This window comes from Stomoxys calcitrans, chromosome 2 (assembly GCF_963082655.1).
Source record: "Stomoxys calcitrans chromosome 2, idStoCalc2.1, whole genome shotgun sequence".
Lineage (NCBI taxonomy): Eukaryota > Metazoa > Arthropoda > Insecta > Diptera > Muscidae > Stomoxys > Stomoxys calcitrans.
Window position 1 is genome coordinate 66,700,894 of NC_081553.1, and position 22,766 is coordinate 66,723,659.

The 22,766-nt window shown below is 34.3% G+C and overlaps 2 protein-coding genes across 2 annotated transcripts in view; both read left to right on the plus strand.

Annotated features, from left to right (window-relative positions):
* Window positions 1-22,766, plus strand: part of LOC106085877 (cGMP-specific 3',5'-cyclic phosphodiesterase) — a 377,334-nt gene that overhangs the window by 282,142 nt on the left and 72,426 nt on the right. The window lies entirely within an intron of this gene.
* Window positions 7,002-7,925, plus strand: LOC131994679 (uncharacterized). The gene has a single exon (XM_059361483.1). It carries the CDS (start codon window positions 7,002-7,004, stop codon window positions 7,923-7,925), a length of 924 nt encoding a protein of 307 aa, XP_059217466.1.

The window sequence follows — 22,766 nt, forward strand, 5'->3', positions numbered from 1 at the left end:
GGAGATGCGGTAGTGCTGAGCTTGGAGGGACATACGTTATATTTGCCTAAACGTTTTAATTCTTTGGATGATATAACCATACGATGCATCAACGAAGGATCCTTTTCTATTTCCAAACAGCCTTTATTAGATGATGAGGATAAATCCCTGAGCAGATTGGAACTGAAGCAGCAAATAACTGCAAGCGCCTTTTACAGTCCATATTTAAATGTTTAAAATACCTTTTATAAATATCGAGAATAATTTTAAGAAAAGTAAATAAAAATAATAAATTAAAACAACATAGTCTTTTTATTTGTTTATTTAACATTTTATTTCATCATATATTATTTCATCAAAAGAATTGATTGCATTACTTTCAATAAATACAAACATTTTATATAAATTATTAACAGCACACTTAAACTTTTGATCCTTATGAATTGGGCAATTAGTGAAATAATTTCTCATTTTTCTGAAACTTGTTTTATATTCTATGTTTACAATATTTGTACTTAGATATTTTTCTAAAAATTCCTTTTTAATTTGTCCAATCACCAAAACGTAATTGTAACTGTTCAATGGAGATAAAATATCCCCAACGCAGTTGTAATTTATTTTTCCATCAGACCAGTCCAAGCCGTGTACGTACTTCTTACAGTATGCGTTTTTTCTTCTTCCCTCCTTCAGTAGTTCTCTGCTGTCGAAAGGAGACCTAAACAAACAATAGTTTGGTACTATTGAAAACCCACTCATATAGGCAAATTCTTTAATATATATACTATTATCATTTCCATGACAATATTGAAAATCAACCAGTACAAAATTGGGTAGATTAAAATTTGACATTTCGGTGGAAGGTTTGAAAAAGACTAAATCTCAAGAATCTCAACATGCCCTTATATTCGAAAAATTATTGGGAGAAGGCGTTAGTATATTTTAAAACGTCACTAAGAATGGATCAGGAAAGTAAAAAGGAAAACTCACATTTCCAAACTCGTGAAGTTGTTTTCGAGATGGAATATTTCGTCGACCTGAATTTGAAAGTAACTTGCGGCTTTTCTATCATGCTTTTCGAACCTATAATATGGTTACAGAAAAGGAAAAACTATATTGGACTGACACGGGAATTGTGGCTACATCTAATTACGTACAGAGCCTACATTCAAGCTTGTTTGGATCAATATGATTTTTTCCTTGACTCATTTAAATTGTTGGATGACCAAAGAAATGAACACATTCAATTGGATTTTGTGAATAAAAATGGCAGATCATATCTTGTTTTAATTCAAGGCAAAAACAAAATAAAACTGGATAGCGAGGCCTGGAGGTCTATATGCCGGAATGGCATATTTCTAACATCTTTCATTTGCTGGAACAATATATTGAGGAAACAAATTGCTCATTTCTACTACAATTACTACATACCAACATGCGCAGCACTAAAAAAGACAAATGTTCTGGTTTCTGAAATACCTGGGTTCAATGAGCCGGACATTGAAATTGATTTGTTACGTCTGTGTTATGAGTTTAGTAAAAAAATGCCTCATATTATAAAACAAGATATTAAAATTTACAATCTAATACAAAGAATGGAAAATAAATAATATATGCATTATATTTAAATAAAAAATAAATAAAAAAAACCAAGATGTCTTTTCATTTTAATATTATTTGGGATTTTATTGTTTATATTGGAGTAAAAATTTTAAACATAAGTGACCACAATTAAAAGAATCAAAATTTTGTTTTCTATTATAATTGTATTTTATATCGCTACCTAAATATTTTATTATTTCTATTGGTGGTTGAAGATTTCCAAAACTATCAAAGTATTCCACTTGGTCTCCATTTTTATAATAAGCTACCCAATGAGTTCCAGATCCTTTATATGAATCAAGGTTTACTATTCCACATTCGTTATGGAGAACATTTTTTGGAAGTTTATCTCTCATAAAAACTCCTCTAAAATTTGAAATATGTTTTCGTGCAAATAATTTTATATCTAAATCAGTTAGAGGTCGATTGGGTAGCTGCTTCAAAAGTTTTTTGAAATGTTACTCTTATTACATATGATTCCCATTCCATTTTTAAATGGTTTAAGGTATAATCCCTTTCCCATTGCTATGGACTCCATACTTTTGTTGTGTCTGATGTTTTCTTCCAGTTGCTTTTTAGCATTATTCGCTGAGCTAACTAACTTGGCTATTGAAGATACACCTGAAGTTAGTCCACCTAAAGCGCCGAGTGCTGTTATAATTGGTACTAATGGCAAAAACCCACCAATTTTGGGTACTCTTATAACTCTTGGGATAATTACATCTCCTTTATTCTTTTTAAGCATTTTATGAATAGCTTTCCTTGCTATTTTAATGGCGGAGCTAATGTCTTGGGGTTTTTCTTTCCTTAAAATTGTTGTCGTTTTCTTTATTGCGTTCGAAAAAGTTTTTTGTCCTGCCGCTTTCTTATATTTTTTCTTCTCCACACCCATACCAAATTTGACTTTAGCCTTCATCGCGTTGGTGACCAAATACGAGTTAATTTTTTCTCCTAAAGTACTATCGTTTGCTTTAAACCGTTCCCATGCCCTTTCAGCTAGCTCTCGATCAGCTTTATTTCGTTCTTCTATATCACTGGTTTTCGAATACGCTATATCATGAGTTTTACATGCGGCGTCAAGACCATTTATGCCTTTGTCTCCTCGTTTCAAACGTTTCTCGAGCTTAGTACCAGGTCCGCAGAATTGATATCCAGGTAAATGAAGTTCGAAAGGTAGGGAATTAATAAATCTGTTTAATAGTCCTCTTCCTTGAATGGATCTTTTGCGACTAACTTTATTTTGATTGAATATGAGCATTTTATACTTGTCGGGTTTTTTTTTCTACAATAAATAAATTGGTTAAGCAAAAAATTTAGTTAGTTAACAAAATGCGATTAGTTAAGCAAGATACAAAAATTAATGTGCGAAATTTAGACTTCGTTCATAATCATCCAAAAACTATAAAGCACAGCTGTCTACTACCGAATTCCATAAGGGCTTTAATAGTGGGACCATCGAATTGTGGAAAGACTAACGTTATGGTTAGTTTAATTGAAAGCCCTAACGGATTAAAATTTGAGAATATTTATTTATACTCAAAATCTTTATATCAACCCAAGTACGAGTATCTAAGACAACTTATAACACCTATAAAGGGAATGGGATATTTTACATTTAATAATAATGAGAAGGTTATTTCATCAGACATGGCGAAACCTAACTCAATTATGATATTTGATGATGTTGCGTGTGAAAAGCAGAATAACATGAGAGACTATTTTACTATGGGGCGACATAAAAATATTGATTCATTTTATTTATGTCAAACATATACGCATATACCTAAACATTTGGTTCGTGACAATGCAAATTTTATAATTATGTTCAAGCAGGATGGAATGAATATGAAACACATTTATAATGATCATGTGAGAGGTGATATGACGTTCCAAGAATTTGAGAGGATTTGTCAGGAATGTTGGCAAGATAAATATGGATTTTTAATAATAAATAAGGATAATGAAATCACATGTGGCCGATATAGAAAAGGGTTTGATACATACATTTACATTTAGTAATAAATATATTTCCGATTGATGAAGACGTAAGCTTGTAAAATTAACTCCAAAACCACAAATATATCTAGACAGAGAGCAAAGCTATACAAAAAAAAAAATTAAGATGAATACCAATCTTTTAAAGGAATTGGTTAAAACTAGAAAAATTTTAAAAAGAAAATTTCAAAGCATAAAATTGGGTGAAGAGGAGACTTTGCAGGATTTGCGTCGCACATTCGATCCAGTCACACAACCAATTAATAAAATATTGAAACTATCTAAAGACAAAATTAAACAATCAAATGCAAAGGCTGAAAATACCGATTTTAATGAAGAAAATAAGAAGTTAAAAACTAAACTTGATAATGGAAAGGAAGATATTGATGATGCCATAGAGGACGGTAATGATGGCGAAGAGGAAGAGGAATTCTTTTCCCAGTCAGAAGACGAAGATGGTGTGGACTTATCAAAATTACATAGAGATAAAAAACTAGACACAGTTTTTGGACCACATAAAGATTCGAATGGAGTTTGGAAATTTGGAGATTCCATAATAGATATTAACGAAGATAAAATCATTGTTGGAAATCATTCATGGGCGTATACGCCGGGCTTATTTCAGTTGCTTTTTTATAGAAAGCCACACAACTATGATGCATTGGAATTGGATATATATAAAAAAATATTAATAGATACAAACGCACATAAGAGGAATTATAATCCGAACGAGCGGATTAAAGGGAATAAGGGTTATAAATACAAAAACATTATTCAAAAGCTGTTTGACACTACTTACATAGGTAAAGGATTAATGACTACAATTTCAGAAAAATCCAACTATATATACTGGGACGATCCCAATGAGCTAGTAGATCGTCTTAAGCTCCTAATAGCATCAAAACAAGCTGGTCATACGAATCAAAACAATGAAATTATTTCTATTATTGAAGAACTCAAGGAAGCGGATATAATATATTGACAATAGTAAACCTCAATTAATCATAAAATGAGTGTCGATAAGTTCGGTCATTTTTCAAATTCAACACATTATAAAAAAAATGTTTCAAAAATATTTGGAATTTTTATTGACAGGCATAATAACATCGATATCCAATATAAAAAAATTAAAAATTTGGATCCTCCGGCGGAGGATACAGACGCAGTCAACAAAGCTTATCTTCAAAAACAAATCTACCACTCTAGAGACATTTTAAAAAGAGATTTAAATATTGAAGTTAACAACATTCGACAGGAAATAACACAAATGAAGATAAGTCTGAGTCAGTTATTTGAATTAATTTCTACTATGCCTGAAAACCCTACCATTATCTACAATAATCATAACTAAGCTATGGAAAAAAGAGACGTTGTTAACGAAATTCACACCCAAGCTCGTAAAAACTTTCCACGTCGCAGAGTTATTATGAGGGGTATTGATGACCTCTGGCAAGCTGATTTAGTCGAAATGGGAAACTATTCCACAATAAACAAAGGTTATAAATTTCTATTGACTGTAATAGACACATTTTCCAAATATGCTTGGGCAGAAGCAACTAAATCGAAAAAGGCTTGTGATGTTTCAAAAGCGTTTCAAAAAATTCTTAGTATGGGGAGGATACCAAAAAATTTACAAACAGATGATGGAAAAGAATTTTTTAATTCAGACTTTGAAAAACTTATGGAAAAGTATTCAATTAATCACTACTCAACCTATAGCGTAATTAAGGCGTCGATTGTGGAACGTTTTAATCGAACATTAAAATCGCAAATGTTTCGAGAATTTTCTTTTAATGGCACGTACCATTGGATCGATATGTATAAAGCTTTAATAGATAAATATAATCGACAAAAACATAGAACAATAAAAATGGCTCCAGTCGAAGTAAATTCCAAAAATGAACAAAATCTATTAAAAACCGTATATAGTCACATGAAAATACATAAAATCTCCCAATATCATTTGGGAGACTACGTCCGCATAAGTAAATATAAGAGCATATTTGAAAAAGGATATACTCCAAATTTTAGTACAGAGATTTTTCGTATAAGACGTATACAAAACACAAACCCCACCACATATCTACTTGAAGACTACCAGGGAAATCCCATAAAAGGAGCTTTTTATAAGGAAGAGATTTTACTCACAAAACACCCTGATGTATATCTCGTTGAGAAGATTTTAAAAACAAAGGGAGAAATGGCTTATGTTAAATGGTTAGGATTTTCTAATGAACATAACTCTTGGATAAATAAAAATGAAATATTATAATTTTTTTTTTTTTTTTGTTTTGAATGAACAAATAAATAAAAACTAATGAAACTAAAAACGTGTTTCCATTCATCAATTACTCATCATCATGTCAATTACGTTAGCATTAACCGGGAGATCTCCAATTTTGACTGCTTCGTACTTTCCTCCCATTCAATTAAATGACGATTACGAATGTGCTTTAGTTGACTTTCATTCATATAATACAATCCCTAACATTGATTATGATAATAATTTGTTTCATATTGGTGATAGTGTTATTGAAATTCCAGTTGGATCGTACGAACTCGAAGATATTGTAGACTTTATAAAAAGCGCTTATAGAAAGGAGAACGCGCTTAATACTCTGGATATAGAAGCAAATAACAATACACTTCAAATCGAAATTTTTTCTTCGGAACATGTTATAAATTTCCATCAAGATCGGTCTATTGGTCCGTTGTTTGGATTTGAAGATCGAGTTTTAGTCCCTAACATAAAGCATACGTCTCACATGCCAGTAAACATCATGAAAGTAAATGCAATTCAAATTTGTTGTAATATTACAACTGGAGCATATATGAATAATTCTCCAGCACATATTATCCATGAGTTCGCAATAAACGTGTCTCCAGGATATAAATTAGACGAAATTCCCAGGAACCTTATTTATTTACCAGTAAACGTTAACGAAATAAGTCGCATAAAAGTTTGGATTGTTGATCAAGAAACGCGTCTGATTAATTTTAGAGGGGAAGAAATAACACTTCGATTACATCTTAAACCTAAATCAAAATGATTATTTTTAATAAATATAATAATAAAATGACCAAACATAACATTCCGATTCGAGCTGTCAACAATAAAAGACGGCTTTTAACTCAAGAAAATAAATTGTTTTTAAAATCCTTAAAATTAAAATTAAAAAGCCATGTCTGAAATTTTAAATGTACTAGAGAAACCATACTCTGATGATAATATTGTTAAAAAGGACTATCATAGCTACGTACCATATATTCAATCCTTCAAAAATAATGACGAAATTAGAATAACAATTCAAAATCAAGATTTATATATCCTACCTAGCGAAAGCTACCTATATATAGAGGGTTCCATTACACTGGAAGATGGAAAAAGTACACTTAATGGACGATTGCGAAATAACTGTGTTGCGTATATGTTTGATGAAATTCGCTATGAAATTAATGGTGTAGAAATAGATAGAACACGATATTTGGGCATTTCAAGTACTTTAAAAAACTACATTTCAATAAATAGTATTGAAAATAATATGATGCTGAATGCTGGCTGGAGCAAAGAAACCGATTTGAACAAGCAGAAGTTCAATTTTTATGTGCCACTAAATAAGTTATTGGGATTTTCTGAGGATTTCACGAAAGTTGTTTTAAATTGTAAACATGACCTTATACTCCTACGAAGTTCCACTGATTTGAATGCCTGCTATTCAACTACCCAAACGGAAAAAGTTAAAATTAATATAACGAATATAACATGGAGAATTCCCCATGTTCATATCTCAGATGAAACGAAGCTAAAAATAATGAAAACAATTAAAGATGGAAAGACTATACCAATCACGTTTCGTAGCTGGGATTGTCATTTTAATCCTACATTTCCCGGTGCAGTCAAGTGCAATTGGAACGTTAAACTTTCTGTAAATAGGGAGAGACCACGTTTTTTAGTATTTGCATTTGAAAATAACAAAAAATTTATCCATTGTAACTTAACAAATTTCAAAGTACATTTAAATTCAGATATTTACCCATACGATGACCTTAATATAAAATTTGATGATAATCGTTATGCAGTTCTTTATGATATGTATGCAAGATTTCAACAAAGCTTTTATTTGAAGGAACCGCAACCTCTCCTGTCATGTGATGAATTCAAAGAAACCCCTATAACTGTAATTGATGTTAGTCATCAAAATGAGACAATAAAAGCCGGGCCTATTGATGTTAAAATTGAATTCGAAACCAGCCAATCCATTCCTGAAAATACGTCGGCATATTGTTTAATAATACACGATCGTTTCATCGAATACACACCTTTGACTGGAACTGTTCGAAAAATCATTTAATAAACAAACACATTTTATTGAAAATATTTTTTTTTTATTTTATTTAATTTTAATTTTCTTATCAAGTATTTAACTATTAAAATAAATAAGCCTTAAAGGTAAATTATAAAATTGTAGCTTTTTTTACATATTAAGGTAGTCAAGCAGGTCCCTTAAATCGTTATCACTATAAGATTCGATATTGTCTACATCCATTTCCGTTGTATAATCTATACTTATGCTCTGTAAGTTGTTTTCGGTTGCCATTTTATAATGGCCCCATGCATATGTATTAATTTTATCTTCCCTGATTTTTCTTTTTGTGTCTAAGGGACTTAAAACTACTTTGGTTAACTTATCCGTATAAATATTATGAAGTTTAGATCGGAATGACAACATGCTGCCAGTAGGTTTTATGCCGTTCAAAAGACATTCCTTATAATTTTCAAGAGAATAACCCTCTATGACACATTTTTTCACCCCTTTGGCCTTATTTATTTCGCTACCTTCATCTAATTTGTACGAATACATTTTCGGTCCTAGGCCAACAAATTCTGACATCAATGTACCTCCATTTTCATCTTTCATGTAACCCATTTCTTTTTTATTTTTTAGAGGAAATCCAAACGGATTATTTGCATCATAATTTGAAGTATCGAAATATTTTTCTACATCGTCTTTTATTTCTGCATAGAAATCCTCGGAAGAAATAGTGTAAATAAAGGAATCAGTATCCATATAATTTAACTGACACCTTTCACCAAATTTCTTTTTCATGTAATTATAGTGAAAATCATACATGATTAATTTTGCTATTTCTAATATACAAAATCCAACGTATATTGGCTTATCATAGATTACTTTAGTGCGGTCCATTTGAACAGCCCAAAATTCATTTGAAAATTGAGACAAACTATTAAAGTTTGGTTTGGATATAAGTCTTTCCAAACCAATTTTTTTCTTATTTGAATACTCCCATTCGGTTACAAGTTTTACGTCTTTTCTATTATCGACGTTTTCCATCGTTTTGCCGTATACCGAGTTATTCAGTAGCTTGAAAAAATCTTTTTCAAACGGATTCGTTGCTTTTTTCCTCTCATCTGTGTTAGTGTTAACAAATGGAGCAAGCCACGGTTCTTGTCTAAATTCTAAAACTCGGTGGACCTTTTTTAAAATTAAACCATTCTCAAGGCATTGCTTCAATACCAAATAATGAGTGGTATAATTTCGCTTTGGTGTAAGATCGGCAACCAGCTTTTTGTATTTAGCTCCACCGATTTTTTTATTTTCCGCAGCAAAAGGTAGATCATTATGATGATCATGTAAGTGATCTGGATAATCCAAATCAACTTCATAAATGTAACCTATGGGGGAGTCATCAACAAAGTCCAGAATTCTTTGTACATCACTAATAATTTCATTTTCCTTAAGCCATTTAAAGTCGCCACATGGGAGAAAACGCATCATAGCGGCCCCATATAGATTGTTGACATCAAAATACATAAGGAAGGTAGAAAGAAGTAATGGATTGAAATCGCTTAGGTACCTATTATTTGCTTTCGTATGTCTTCTAGAACACTGAGTTATTCCTCCTCGAATAGCATTCTTAATAAAATTGTACATATCTAAATCGGTAAACAGCTCTAAGCTTATGTTAGTGTTCCGAAGCATAGCATCAAAAGATAGACCTGGTGCTGTATAGTACTGGCATGGATCTAATTTGTGGACTTTTTTACACAAACGTCGGAAATTTTCAAAAACATCAGTAAGTAGTAGAACATCTGTTTTTAAATACAATTCCATATAGTCCTGTAAAGTACCACAATTAAATGTATGCCATACTTCTTTGGCATGCGTATAATCTTCGCTGCTACATTTTTTGTTATACAATTTGCTAAAGAAAGCCTCAATGGGAGGGAGTCGTGTTTCGGCTAGTTTATCAAACGAAGTCAGGTATTCGTAGCAAAATACCCCCTTTTTCCTCATTAAATTAAATTCCCTATCGCTTGGAAAATGTGACCTAACTGACTTCATAGTATCTCCCGCCAGATTGTTTGCTAGAGAATCTAAACTTGCCGCCATAAACCTGAGGGAATCTAAAAATCTATACTCTAAAATTTTTCCGCCACCTAAATATACTTTATGGGATAGGGCAATGTATCGCTCCTTATTTTCTGGCAGTACTGTTGTATTACCAGGAATATTTTTAAGGAGGTCTTTCACAAATAAGTGACAATCATAAGCCGAAAAGTTGTGAAAGAAAATGGGTATAAATGTTGGTACAGTATGCTCTAAATTACATTTATTATGGGCAGGTCCTCTGTATTTTCCAGTGATGTGACAGTGATCACGAACCCTATCACTACCTAATAATTTCTCACATACATGGCAGTTTTGAGCTACTTGAAAATTGAACTCCTCAGAGGGTGATAATGATGTCATAGGGGTATTTAGACTTAAATAATTTTCGTAAATAAACCTACACTCCTGATCGATGCTTTTAACAAAAACCTCGGCAGCATCTTCTCCCGTATAAATATTAAATTTGTCTAACCTATCATCAAAACTACATTTAATATTATAACTAAAAGCACATGGAATGTGCTTACTTAGGGATTTACTATTACTGTCGTTAACATTTTCAAGTACGCATTCAAAATCTGCGTAAATTGAAAATGGAACGTCCATTGTCTTTTTAGAGTTGGAAAACTCCATGAACTTGTTGGCTTCCTCAGGGAGATATGTTACAACTCTTCCACATTCTCGCTTATGATGATCCATCATGTTGGGGTTCCTGGTGTGCTGGAAACACTGGTTGCAGAAGTACAATTTATTTGCGTTTGATGTAACCTGCCTATGTAAAAGTCTGTAAAAAAAAAAAAAAAAACAGAAAAGATAAAATAAAAAAAAAAATAGTCATTTAATTAATTACACATAGTATTATTTGTTTTATTACCTTGACGTGTCTCTTACTAACACATAATGCTCTCTCTCATTATTTTCCAGCAACAACAAGTTCACGTGGGTCTCCTTTTCCATTTGGGTAATGTAGTACGGCCCAACAACATGATCTGTTTTGACTTCATATCCCAAAACATTTACACTTATATTTGGGTTGTTTTTTTCGAATATGATTATGTCTCTAAGGGCCATGGGAAAATTCAATCCATTGAAGTTGAGACTTACACCGTTTGTCAAAGTTATTATATTCTGTTTGATATCCACAGGGTACGAGGATGTTCTTGTTGGGTTTCTTGGCTTTGGTGTTGTTAAGGCTGCTACCATACACCACTTAAAGCAATATTCATCGTCATTAAGAATATTGCAGCAAGCGCGTCTATCTGCTAATTTTTTCGGTGTTTTTATATATTGGGAGCCTCTTAAAACTGTACATTTATTTATGTTAATGTAGAGTTTTTCAATATTGACTAAAGCCCATCCAGAATCTCTTTCCTGAAACTCTGACATTTTAGTTTTAATTTCCTCTACATGGCAGCTAACCACATTTTCAATAGAGTCGCTTCTTGTTATTTGCGACATTTTGGAGGTGTGATGCATAATTGTTTTTTTCCATTCATCACTGCAAAGTTTGGTATATTGTGCTTGTAATTGAAAATTAAATTTCACGCAAATATGCTCCGCTAAACTTTCCATAATAAGATTCTCTATGCAATCTATACCTCCGGAGAGAAAATTGTTAATATTCAGAGTTTCTTTAATGGTTGAATATTCATATTTAGCCAACCGATTTTTAAAATCGCTGCTGGTTTGTTTTATGAATTGAGCTCTCATCGCAATGCTATTACGTTTATGGGCATTGGTTTTCAAGTGGGTATACCACTTTCTAACGGGTACTCCAATATTGCAGCATTTACAAACTTTGTCTTGGGCAGCTCTCGATCTTGATGGTATATCTTCATTCAAATCTTGTTGTTGGGCCTGTGGTTGAATAGGTTGATTTCCTAGGAACTGCTGTTCCTGATGTTGTTGTTGTTGTTGTAGAGCAGCTCTCGAAGTCGAAGGAACATTTCCATTAAAAATATGTTGTTGGATCAGTGCTTGTTGTTCTTCTCTCTGGTTTTCTGGATGTAGTTTACTTAGAATTTGATCTAATTTATTCAAGTAGTAAGCCATCTCATCCAGATCCAAGTCATTTTCGATTTGTTCGCTTCGAGGAATATTTTGCCCGTGATGTTTAACCAGCTCTTCTTGTTGTTCTCGTTGTTGTTGTTCTTGAACTTGTTGTTGTCGTTGATGTTGTTGATGATGATGATGATGTTGTTGTTGATGATGTTGTTGTAGATGATGTTGTTGTTGATGATGTTGTTGTTGGTGATGTTGTTGTTGATGATGTTGTTGTTCATGATGTTGTTGTTGATGATGTTGTTGTTGAAAAGCGTCCGACGTTGAATGCATATTAACAAACTGGTGTTGGGCCTGTGCTTGTTTCCATTGTTTATCTTCTTTCTGCATATTTTCTTTGGATTTTCCACCGTTTTGTTGTTTCCGCACTATCTTTAGTTGGGATTTTTTTCCACCAACATTTTTTTCTTTATTGTGTGCTACTAGCATGTGGAAATTAAGCGCATGCCTACTTAATTGCACAACGCCACACACACTACACTGCCTATGTGCTTCTTTTACGTGAATTTTTAAATTCAAAACGGAGACGAAATCTTCTTGGCAAATTTCGCAAGTGTATAAAGCCATTTTTGTTTTGTTTGTTTTTTTTTTTTTTTTTTTGTGTTTTGAGTGTTATTATATTTAAATGTTTTCTTTTGGTTGTTTTTTTTTTTTTTTTTTTTTTTTTTGCTTTATTTACCACTGCACTGAATTTTTGTCTAGCGTATTTAAATAAACGCACTTTGCAAATTAGGCAAAAAATCACAAAAAATTTTTAACGATGGTACTTTGGCGCGTTAAAAATTCACTTGGAATTTTGTTTAAATGTTTATATTTTGAGGGAAAAAATTCAATTCGAAAATTTTTATTAATGGTACTTCGACGGATTAAAAACAATTCTATGTTCGTTCAATGGCGAGTTAGATGGAACTGAAATCGAAATTCCAATGTTTGTGGTTGAATTTCAAAATTGGAATCCATTCGTCTTACATTTCTACTACAATAGATAAGAGTTCTTCCAATTTTTTTTTAACCTTTTATTTTTCTATCCAAACTCCTTTGCATTCCAACACTTTTAGAACATCAACGAACACAAGTATCACGACTAGTTTATCAATACAATCTAAATAGCTTCTAATGAAATGTACACCATACAACGACACTAACATGTTTGTGTCTGACCAATAAAATCTCTAAGTGGATAGAAACAAACCAAAATCAACCCCAAACCACGTAAACCCCCTTCCCCCACCCAAAAAAAAGGAACACATAGTTTTTAATTGTTTTTTTTTTTTGTTTTATTTATATAAATTTCTCTTAAAATTCATTTATAATTCTTTATACTTTTACAGGAAATTTATAAAAACCTTTCTAAAATACTAAAAATAGCTGGATGCATTTCTGTATTCCAGTCCGCTTCAACTTTTCTTAACTCTTGGTCCAATACGGTCTCTTTCTCCTCTTCCGATTTCCGCAACATATCGTCTTCGACCGATCCAGGTATAGGCTGGCTGTTTGGGTCGAAATGGTTTGGGAACAATCTCCATGGAAATATTTCCTGGGTAGAATTTCCATCATCTTGCTCGTCATCAGTCTCAGGAATACATTCCTCATCGTCACTTATGAGATGTTGACTTTGTGAGGCCTCACATTGTTGTACAATTTTTTGGGAAAAATCCAAAAATACTTCTTCGCTCTCCTGCGAAAATAGATTTTGGCTAAGTTGGACAGAAATAGCAACAGGTTCATTAATTGAATTATGAGAATTGTTGCTCTCATTCTGTATTTTTTGATTCTCATCCTGTTGGGAAAACAAAGGCTGGCTCATTTGGAACTGTTGGTTTGCCATCTTATTCTTCAGATAGAAATCTTAGAAATGATAGGTTTTTTCGAATTCTTTCGTGTTTTTATTAGAAATCACACAGATAATATTCCTTACTACCTAGTCGCATTTTACAACACAATGAAGCCTTTATGGATACCACTCACTGGCAACATATAGAGACCAAAAAAATTAAAAACTCAGAGTTAGAAGACGACCATCAACCCCTTAATAAACATATCCTACACACTTTACAACACACACACACACACAAGAAATGCGCAAGTGCCACAGCATTCATAACATGCAGTGACGGTCACAATTTAAGTGGAAAAAAAGTCAACATTAATCCCCAACTAAGGCACCCATGAAAACAATTATTAGATAATAACCAAACCAAACATTCCCTTTTTGCTGCCTTACCGCAGTTTACATTTTTACAACACACAAGAAATGAGCAAGACCCACAGCATTCATAGCATACAGTGAGGGTCACATTCAATGAATTTTTATAACTCAATAATTGACGAACCAAATAGTTTCAATCCCACTTATCAGTTAAATCAACACCATCCCTAATTAAAAATAACACCCAGAACTAAAAATGCAGGATCCCAAATTCCTAATCGAAAAAACAGCTTGCACAAGTGCGAATCCCCCATTCCCCTTACAAAAAAGAGCTACATAGTTTCCATATCAATGACAGTTTTATAACAACATGATGAGGATCCCACAACAAAAAGGGCTAGGCCGAATCCTCCCTAGCATACATAGAGATCAATGTACAATGAGGATCCCCTAACAAAAAAAGGGCTACATTATTTCCATATCAATGACAGTTTTATAACAACATAATGAGGATCCCACAACAAGAAAGGGTGACATAGCATAGATATCAATGTACAATGAGGATCCCCAAACAAAAAAGGGCTACATAATTTCCATATCAATGACAGTTTTATAACAACATAATGAGGATCCCACAACAAGAAAGGGTGACATAGCATAGATATCAATGTACAATGAGGATCCCCTAACAAAAAAGGGCTACATAATTTCCATATCAATGACAGTTTTATAACAACATGATGAGGATCCCATTAAAAAAGTAATTAAGAAGTAATAAAGAAGTAATTAAGAAGTAATTAACTCCCCATGCATAATTAATGTGAATTTGTATATACCAACTTATCCTACTGCCGTCAATGGAATAAACTCGATGAGAACTTAATAAGGCGGCAGGTGGATTGGGTAATGCCTACCCAAACACATATATGGCTCGTATATGAAAATGCACAAACACACACACATACACGCAAACACACCCTACCCTCAGGAAGTGATTATGAGGATAGCTCCTTCGGGTTTTAGGGACACACAAAAATTTTGTTTACGACTTTGTGCCGATTGCATACTTGTTTACGTAAGAAGAGCAGCACAAAGAGTCTGTCTATTGAGAGGAAATTCATGCCTGGGGATCACTTTTATTCTAATTTGATGAAGTATTTGCATACATTTCTACTCTTTATCGAAATTTTCTTGTAATTTCCCTTTGGCTAGTGAAAATATTTGTAACTGCCCTCGTATTTCATTATGCAGTCGATTCATCGTTCATAATTATGGGTGTACGTTCTGCCTAATTGAATTAATAGCGAATCGTAAGTATTGCAATTATGAACCCTTAAGTGCTTATAAATATTAACCTTTTTGAAAAGGTGGTAAGAAAATTCATTTGAGTAGGCTTGTCATCGATTGCGTTTAAGCGAAACCACTTAAAGTCGGCTATAATTCTTTGCCAATAATAAGATAAAGTGATTGACATGAAGCATACTCGTAAAGCATACTTTATAAGGAAAAAGATTCAGCGGAGCGACTAAACCTATATCATTGCCTATTTTTTGTTCCACACTATTGGTGTGGTACAGGGTATTATAAAATTGTAAATCCAAGAAAAAGACGAGCTTGAACTTTTGTTGGGCAACAAGCTGAGGCTAAAAGTGTCTAGGAGGGGTGGTGTTCAGAAGAAGCCAGCTTCAGCACCTGCTGCTTATGATTCGGGGGTCCGGGAAACTATCATCCACATCATTTTAATTTGGCGGATTACAACTCCCTCTACCTCGCAATCGATGAGCGGAGGTGGAGAAAACACAAAGACAAGATTCAACAAGTTTTGTGGGAGTAGGTTTTTCGGTTTGATTAGTCTTAAGATGCTATCTCGTAAAAATTTCAGCTACTTAAACATCTTAGAAGAAATCGCCAATACCATAAGTGTCAAGTGTCCACAAGAAGAGTAATGGCGCTGAACCCTTATCATGACAAATTTTTGCAAATTTTACCATGAACATTCCTCTAAGGAACATGGGCTAACTTCTCACATCAAGTTTAAGCTCAGTGATAAGGGGCCTCCTTTTTATAGCCGAGTCCGAACGGTGTCCCGCAGTGCGACACCTCTTTCAAGAGAAGTTTTACATGGCATAGTACCTCACAAATGTTGCCAGCATTAGGAGGGGAAAACCACCACTGAAAATTTTTTTCTGATGGTCTCGCCAGGATTCGAACCCAGGCGTTCAGCGTCATAGGCGGATATGCTAACCTCTGCGCTACGGTGGCCTACGAGTGAAATCTATTTTAAGACCGACAACTCCTGTCGAACCTTAACAATGAGGCTAATGCAACAGTTACAATCTGTATGTAGTTGGTCACAAGGGGAGATTGGAACATTTTAAAAAACAAATGGCCTAATCTAGACTGCAAGAGGTCTACAGCTTTGCTGTCGCTGGATAGAACAGACGTCTCAGTCATAGTTTCCGTCATGACAGATCACTGTCTAATCGCAAAATATGCTGACAGACTGAAGGTTGCCAGTAACGACTTATGCCGATGCTGTGAGAACGTTGAAAAAGAAGAGATTATGGAACATCTACTGTGTGTGGAGTGTAGAGGCCACCGTAGCGCATGTCCGCCTATGACGCTGAACGCCTGGGTTCGAATCCTGGCGAGACCATCAGAAAAAATGTTCAGTGGTGGTTTTCCCCTCCTAATGCTGGCAACATTTGTGAGGTACAATGCCATGTAAAACTTTTCTCCAAAGAGGTGTCGCACTGCGGCACGCCGTTCGGACTCGGCTATAAAAGGGAGACCCCTTATCATTGAGCTTAAACTAGAATCGGACTGCACTCATTGATATGTGAGAAGTTTGCCCCTGTTCCTTAGTGGAATGTTCATGGGCAAAATTTGCATTTTGAGTCTGATGGCTAATAAACCTAACCTAAACTTTTTTTCTTCCCATTTTAATGAAATTCGGAGTTGTAAATTTGTGAGCGCCTTCCATATCCATCCCGTATACGATTTACAATAGACCACTATGTGATGTTGACCTCTTATTAACAAATTCCCTAATATTGCGCCAATATGATGTTTGCAAAGTTGGTACTACTGAAGTTGGCCCTTTGTGATTGTCTTCCATTCATTAAATTTAAAATTTAATAAAAAAAAAATAAATTATAGAAAATTTAATACAAAAATATGTATCACTCCTGCACGCACGCCTTCATTACACATTATTTGTCTATCGCTAATTGAAAATAGATAATAATAAAATTTCCTATTTACCAAAATGGCGTCCCACAAATACCAACGAAACATCGAATATCCAAATCCAATATTTGCGGTAATATATTTCATGTGCAACCATAAATGCCGCACAATGTATTAAATGTCATGAAAGCCGCCAACATAAAATGTTAGCAAGTTATTTTATTCAATTTAATTATTAAATGATGTGTGGTGTTCAAAATCCAGTGAGTATTGTGCCAAATTGAAAGGTTGCGGTATGCAATAGTGAATATTTTGCCTGAATGACAATGATAGGCAAATTTTAATTGGAAATCATTCTCTACATGAACCGAGCCGCAGTGACCTTTACAAAGAGACTGGCTAGAGTTAGCCATTGTGGTATGCTTAGTGTAGAATATTCCGTGTTATAAAGAAGGTATTTAAAACAAATGTATATTTGGTACAACTATATGTAGCTTCTCTTCATTAAAGCTGTGACTAAAAATCAATTAAAACATTCCATCAACATCTTAAAAATTTTAAAAAAGCAAAAATGCGTTAAGTTCGGCCGGGCCGAACTTTGGATACCCACCACCTCGGCTATATATGTAAACCTACTTTCGTCAAATGCACAATTTATGCCCCCATAGCAGCTTTATCGAAATATGTTTCGATTTGAACCAAATTCGACACGGATATTGAGAGGTCTATAAGTACAAGTCACTGATCAATTTTGTAAAGCAAAATATTGGTCTTTTTGGTAGCCATACCCAACTATAGACCGATCTAAACCATATACGACAAGGATATCTCAAAGCCTAACATAAGTCACTGTGACAAATTTCAGCAAAATCGGATTATAAATGTGCTTTTTATGGTGCCAAGAGGTTAAATCTATACAAACTAAATTTATTTGAAGGGCATAATTTTATTTATACCAAACTTCTGTCGAACCAGCAAAAATAAAAGCTTCTAGGATAATCGAGAAATTGGTTTATATGAGCGCTATATGAGGTTATAGACTGATTTGGACCGAACATGGACCAGTGGTTGGAAGTCGTACCAGAAAAACGCATGCAAAATTTCAGCCAAATCGGACAAAAAATCTAGCTTGTAAGGACTCAAGAAGTCAAATCGGCTAATCGGCTTATATGGGAGCTATACCAGGTTGTAGACCGATTTGGACTTTATTAAGTACAAATATTGAAAGTCATAATAGAACACTATCTGCAAAATTTATCATGCGGTTTCCAGGGCCTCAAGAAGTCGAATCGAGAGATCGGTTTATATGGGAGCTATATCAGGTTATAGACCGATTAAAGCCGTACCTAACAGAGTTGTTCAAATTCATAACAGAACACTACATGGAAAATTTCAGTTAAGTCGGACAAAAGTTGTGTCTTGTAAGGTCTTAGTAAGTCAAATCGGGAGATCGGTTTATATAGGAGCTATATCAGGTTCTTGACCGATTTGGACCGTACTTGGGACAGTTGTTGGAAGTCTTAACGGAACAATCGTACAAAAATTCGTACAAAAATTGCAGCTTCCAGAGGCTCAAAAATTCATATCGGGAGATCGATTTATATAGAACTATATCAGGTTATAGACCGATTTAAGCCGTACTGAGCGCAGTTGCAGAAATTCATAACAGAACACTACATGCAAAATTTCAGTTAGGAGTGGCAACATTTGTGGCTTGTTAGGTCTCAAGAAGTCAAATAAGTAGATCGGTTTACATAAGAGCTATATCAGGCTCTTGACCGTACAAGCAAAATTTGAAGTAGGTCTGGCAACAACTGTGGCTTGTAAAGTCTCAATAAGTCAATTCGGAAGATCGTTTTATATGGGTGCTATATCAGGTTCTTGATCCATTTGGACCGTACTTGGCACGGTTGTCGCAAGTCAAAAGCAGAAAACTGTGTGCAAAGTTTAAGCTAACTCGGACAAAATTTGCGGCTTCCAGGGGCTCAAGAAGTCAAATCGGGAGATCGGTTTATATGGGAGCTATATCAGGTTATTGACCGAGTTGAACCGTATTTGGCACATTTGTTGAATTTCATAACAGAACACTATTTGCAAAATTTTAGTTAAGTCAGACAAAAATTGCTGCTTGTAAGGTCTCAAGAATTTAAATCGGGAGATCGGTTTATATAAGACTATATCAGGTTATGCACCGCTTCGGCCCAATTGATGGAATTAATAACAGAACACTATGTGCAAAGTTTTAGGTTAATCGGACAAAAATTGCGGCTTCCAGGGGCTAAAGAAATCAAATCTGGAGATCGGTTTATACGGGAGCAATATCAGGTTATAGACCGATTTGGATCGTACTAGGACTTGTTGATAGAATTAATAGCAGAACACTATGTGCAACGTTTTAGCTATATCGGACAAAAATTGCGTCTTCCAGGGGTTCAAGAATTCAAATCTGGAGATCGGTTAATATGGGAGCAATATCAGGTTATAGATCGATTTGAACCATACTCGGCCCAGTTGATGTAATTCATAACAGAAAACTATGTGCAAAATTTTTGCTAAATCGGACAACAATTGCGGCTTCCAGGGGCTCAAGAAGTAAAACTGCTATCGTGATTTCGACAGAAGGACGGACTGACATGGCTAGATTGACTTAGAATGTCGAAACGATCAATAATGTATATTCATTATAGAGTTTTAAATGAACAGTTCGAGGTGTTACAAGCGGAATGACTAGATAGGTATACCCCAATCATATGAGGGATGGGCCGGGCCGAACTTTGGGTACCCACCATCTCAGGTATATATGTATATATACCACCTTTCGTCATAATCTGGTGAAAAAAGCATTATTTATGCACCCATAACAGCTAAATCGAAATATGGTCTAATAAATATTGGTCTTTTAGCAGCTATATACAAATATAGTCCGATCTGACCCATACGGGACACGGATGTCGTCCATGGTCCAAAACCCCAACAGGCTATATAATATCACCATGATATTTTTAGTCGATCTAGCTATGTCAGTCCGTCTGCCTGTCGAAAGCACGCTAACTTTCGAAGGAGTGAAGCTAGGCGCTTTAAATTTTTCTATAATATAGATACAGATTCTTCCTATTAGGAATTGTTAATGGGCCATATCGATCCACGTTTTAATAAAGCTCCCATGAAATGCGATCTCCCGATTATACTTCTTGAGCCTCTAGAAAGCCCAATTTCAATCCGATTTCGCTAAAATTTTTCACAATGACCTTTTATAAATATATGCAGCAACGAACTGAAATGAAGTAAAAACTGATATACCTCCCATATGAACCGATCTTCCAATTATACTTCTTGAGCCTCTAGAGGGCGCAATTGTGATTCGATTTGGCTGAAATTTTGAACAATAATTTGTTCTTTGACCTTCAACATTCGTTCTAAGCTTGATTTTAGTCGGTCTAAAACCAGATGTAGCTTTATAGCTCTTTAAAAACCCATCAACCAATTACTCCTCCTAAGACTCTAGAGGAAACAATTCTTATCCGATTTAAATATTTTAAACCTGATATAGTTCCAATATAAACCGATCTTCCGATTATTAAACTTCTTGAGCCTCGAAAGAGCGCATATTTTACCAGATTTGTTTGAAAATTTGCACATTGACTTGAACTTTGAACTCCAACATTCGCATTAAGTATAGCGAGAATCGGTGCATAACCCGTCATAGCTCCCATATAACCTATTTCTCGATCTGATTTCTTGAGCAAATACGAAAAGCAACTCTTATCTACTTTTTTGTCTATATACCTATAAACATAAACCGTGGAAAAATCTTGACAAATGCAATCCATGGTGAATGAATCTGCCCCGCGGAACTTAGCACTTGTTCCCTTTATGAGTAGCAATTAAATTCACAATGGCATTATACCCAAGAGCAGGAGTTTGCGATGTAGTTCATAAATAAGGTATATTGTTGGTTTTTAACCATTTTGTGTTTTTAACACCGACTACAACAAATCATTTCCACTTGTTTAATATGATAATGACACTTTTTTTTCCTGCGTTGGAAATTTACAAGGAAATTTAATGAAAATCCTTTCGCTGTGGCTTGTTAACTCTTACCCGGTGATTAAAACACAAAGCCGCACTGCATAGTATTGCCAGACAAGCACCAGCAAAGTTGGTGCGACAATTCATGTTAGTCATTAAATTGGGTTTGTTACCGTCATAAAGGAACTGTAAGAGAAAACCAGTAAGCAAGGGCAAAAGTCGAGCGGTGCCGATTGCATGATACCCTACACCTAACTTATAAATACAATCTGGGAGCTATATCCAATTCTTAACAAATTTTGGTGGACTTCGGCGGATATTTTCAGATGGGTTATTAAACAACCCGTATCAAATTTAGAGCAAATATGTTCAAACTGTAATAAATACGGTGGACAAATTACAACATTATTCCAAATTATCCAAAATCTGACAAACATATATATGGGAGTTATATCTAAATCTAAACCGATTTCGAGCAACCTTCTCAGATATTGTGGTAGTCGTTGAGGAAAGCATTGTGCAAAATTTTGGCAAGATTAGTCACTAACTGCGCTTGCGGTGGCTTTTGAAGTGAAAATCGGGCGTTATACATATATGACAGCTATATCTGAATCTGAACCGATTTCTATGAAATTCATCAGTAATATCGAGAGTCATAAGAAAATCCTTCCTACCAAATAACAATGTAATCGGTTAACAAATGACCATTTTATTGCATTATTACTGCGAATCGGACGAACATATATATGGGAGCTATATCTAAATCTGAACCGATTTCAAGCAACATTCTCAGATATAGTGGTAGTTAATGGGGGATAGCGCTGTACAAAATTTTGGGAAGATTGGTAAATAAATGCCACTGCAGTGGCTCTAGAAGTGAAAATCGGGCGATATATATATATATGACAGCTATATCTAAATCTGGACCGATTTCTGTGAAATTCGCCAATAATGTCGAGAGTTAAGAGAAAATCCTTCATACCAAATTTCAAGAGAAGCGGTTAACAAATGACCATTTTATTGCATTATTACTACAAATCGGACGAACATATATATGGGAGCTATATCTAAATCTGAACCGATTTCTATGAAATTCACCAGTAATGTCGAAAGTCATAAGAAAATTCTTCCTGCCAAATTTCGAGAAAAATGTTTAGCAAATGACTATTTTATTGCATTATTTCTGCAAATCGGACGAACATATATTTGGGAGCTATATCCAAATCTGAACCCATTTTTTTCCAATATCAATAGGCTTAGTCTCTAGGCCGAAAAACAATCCCGTACCAAATTTGAAGACGATCGGATGAAAATTGCGACCTGTAGCTTGTACACAAAGTAACATGGACAGA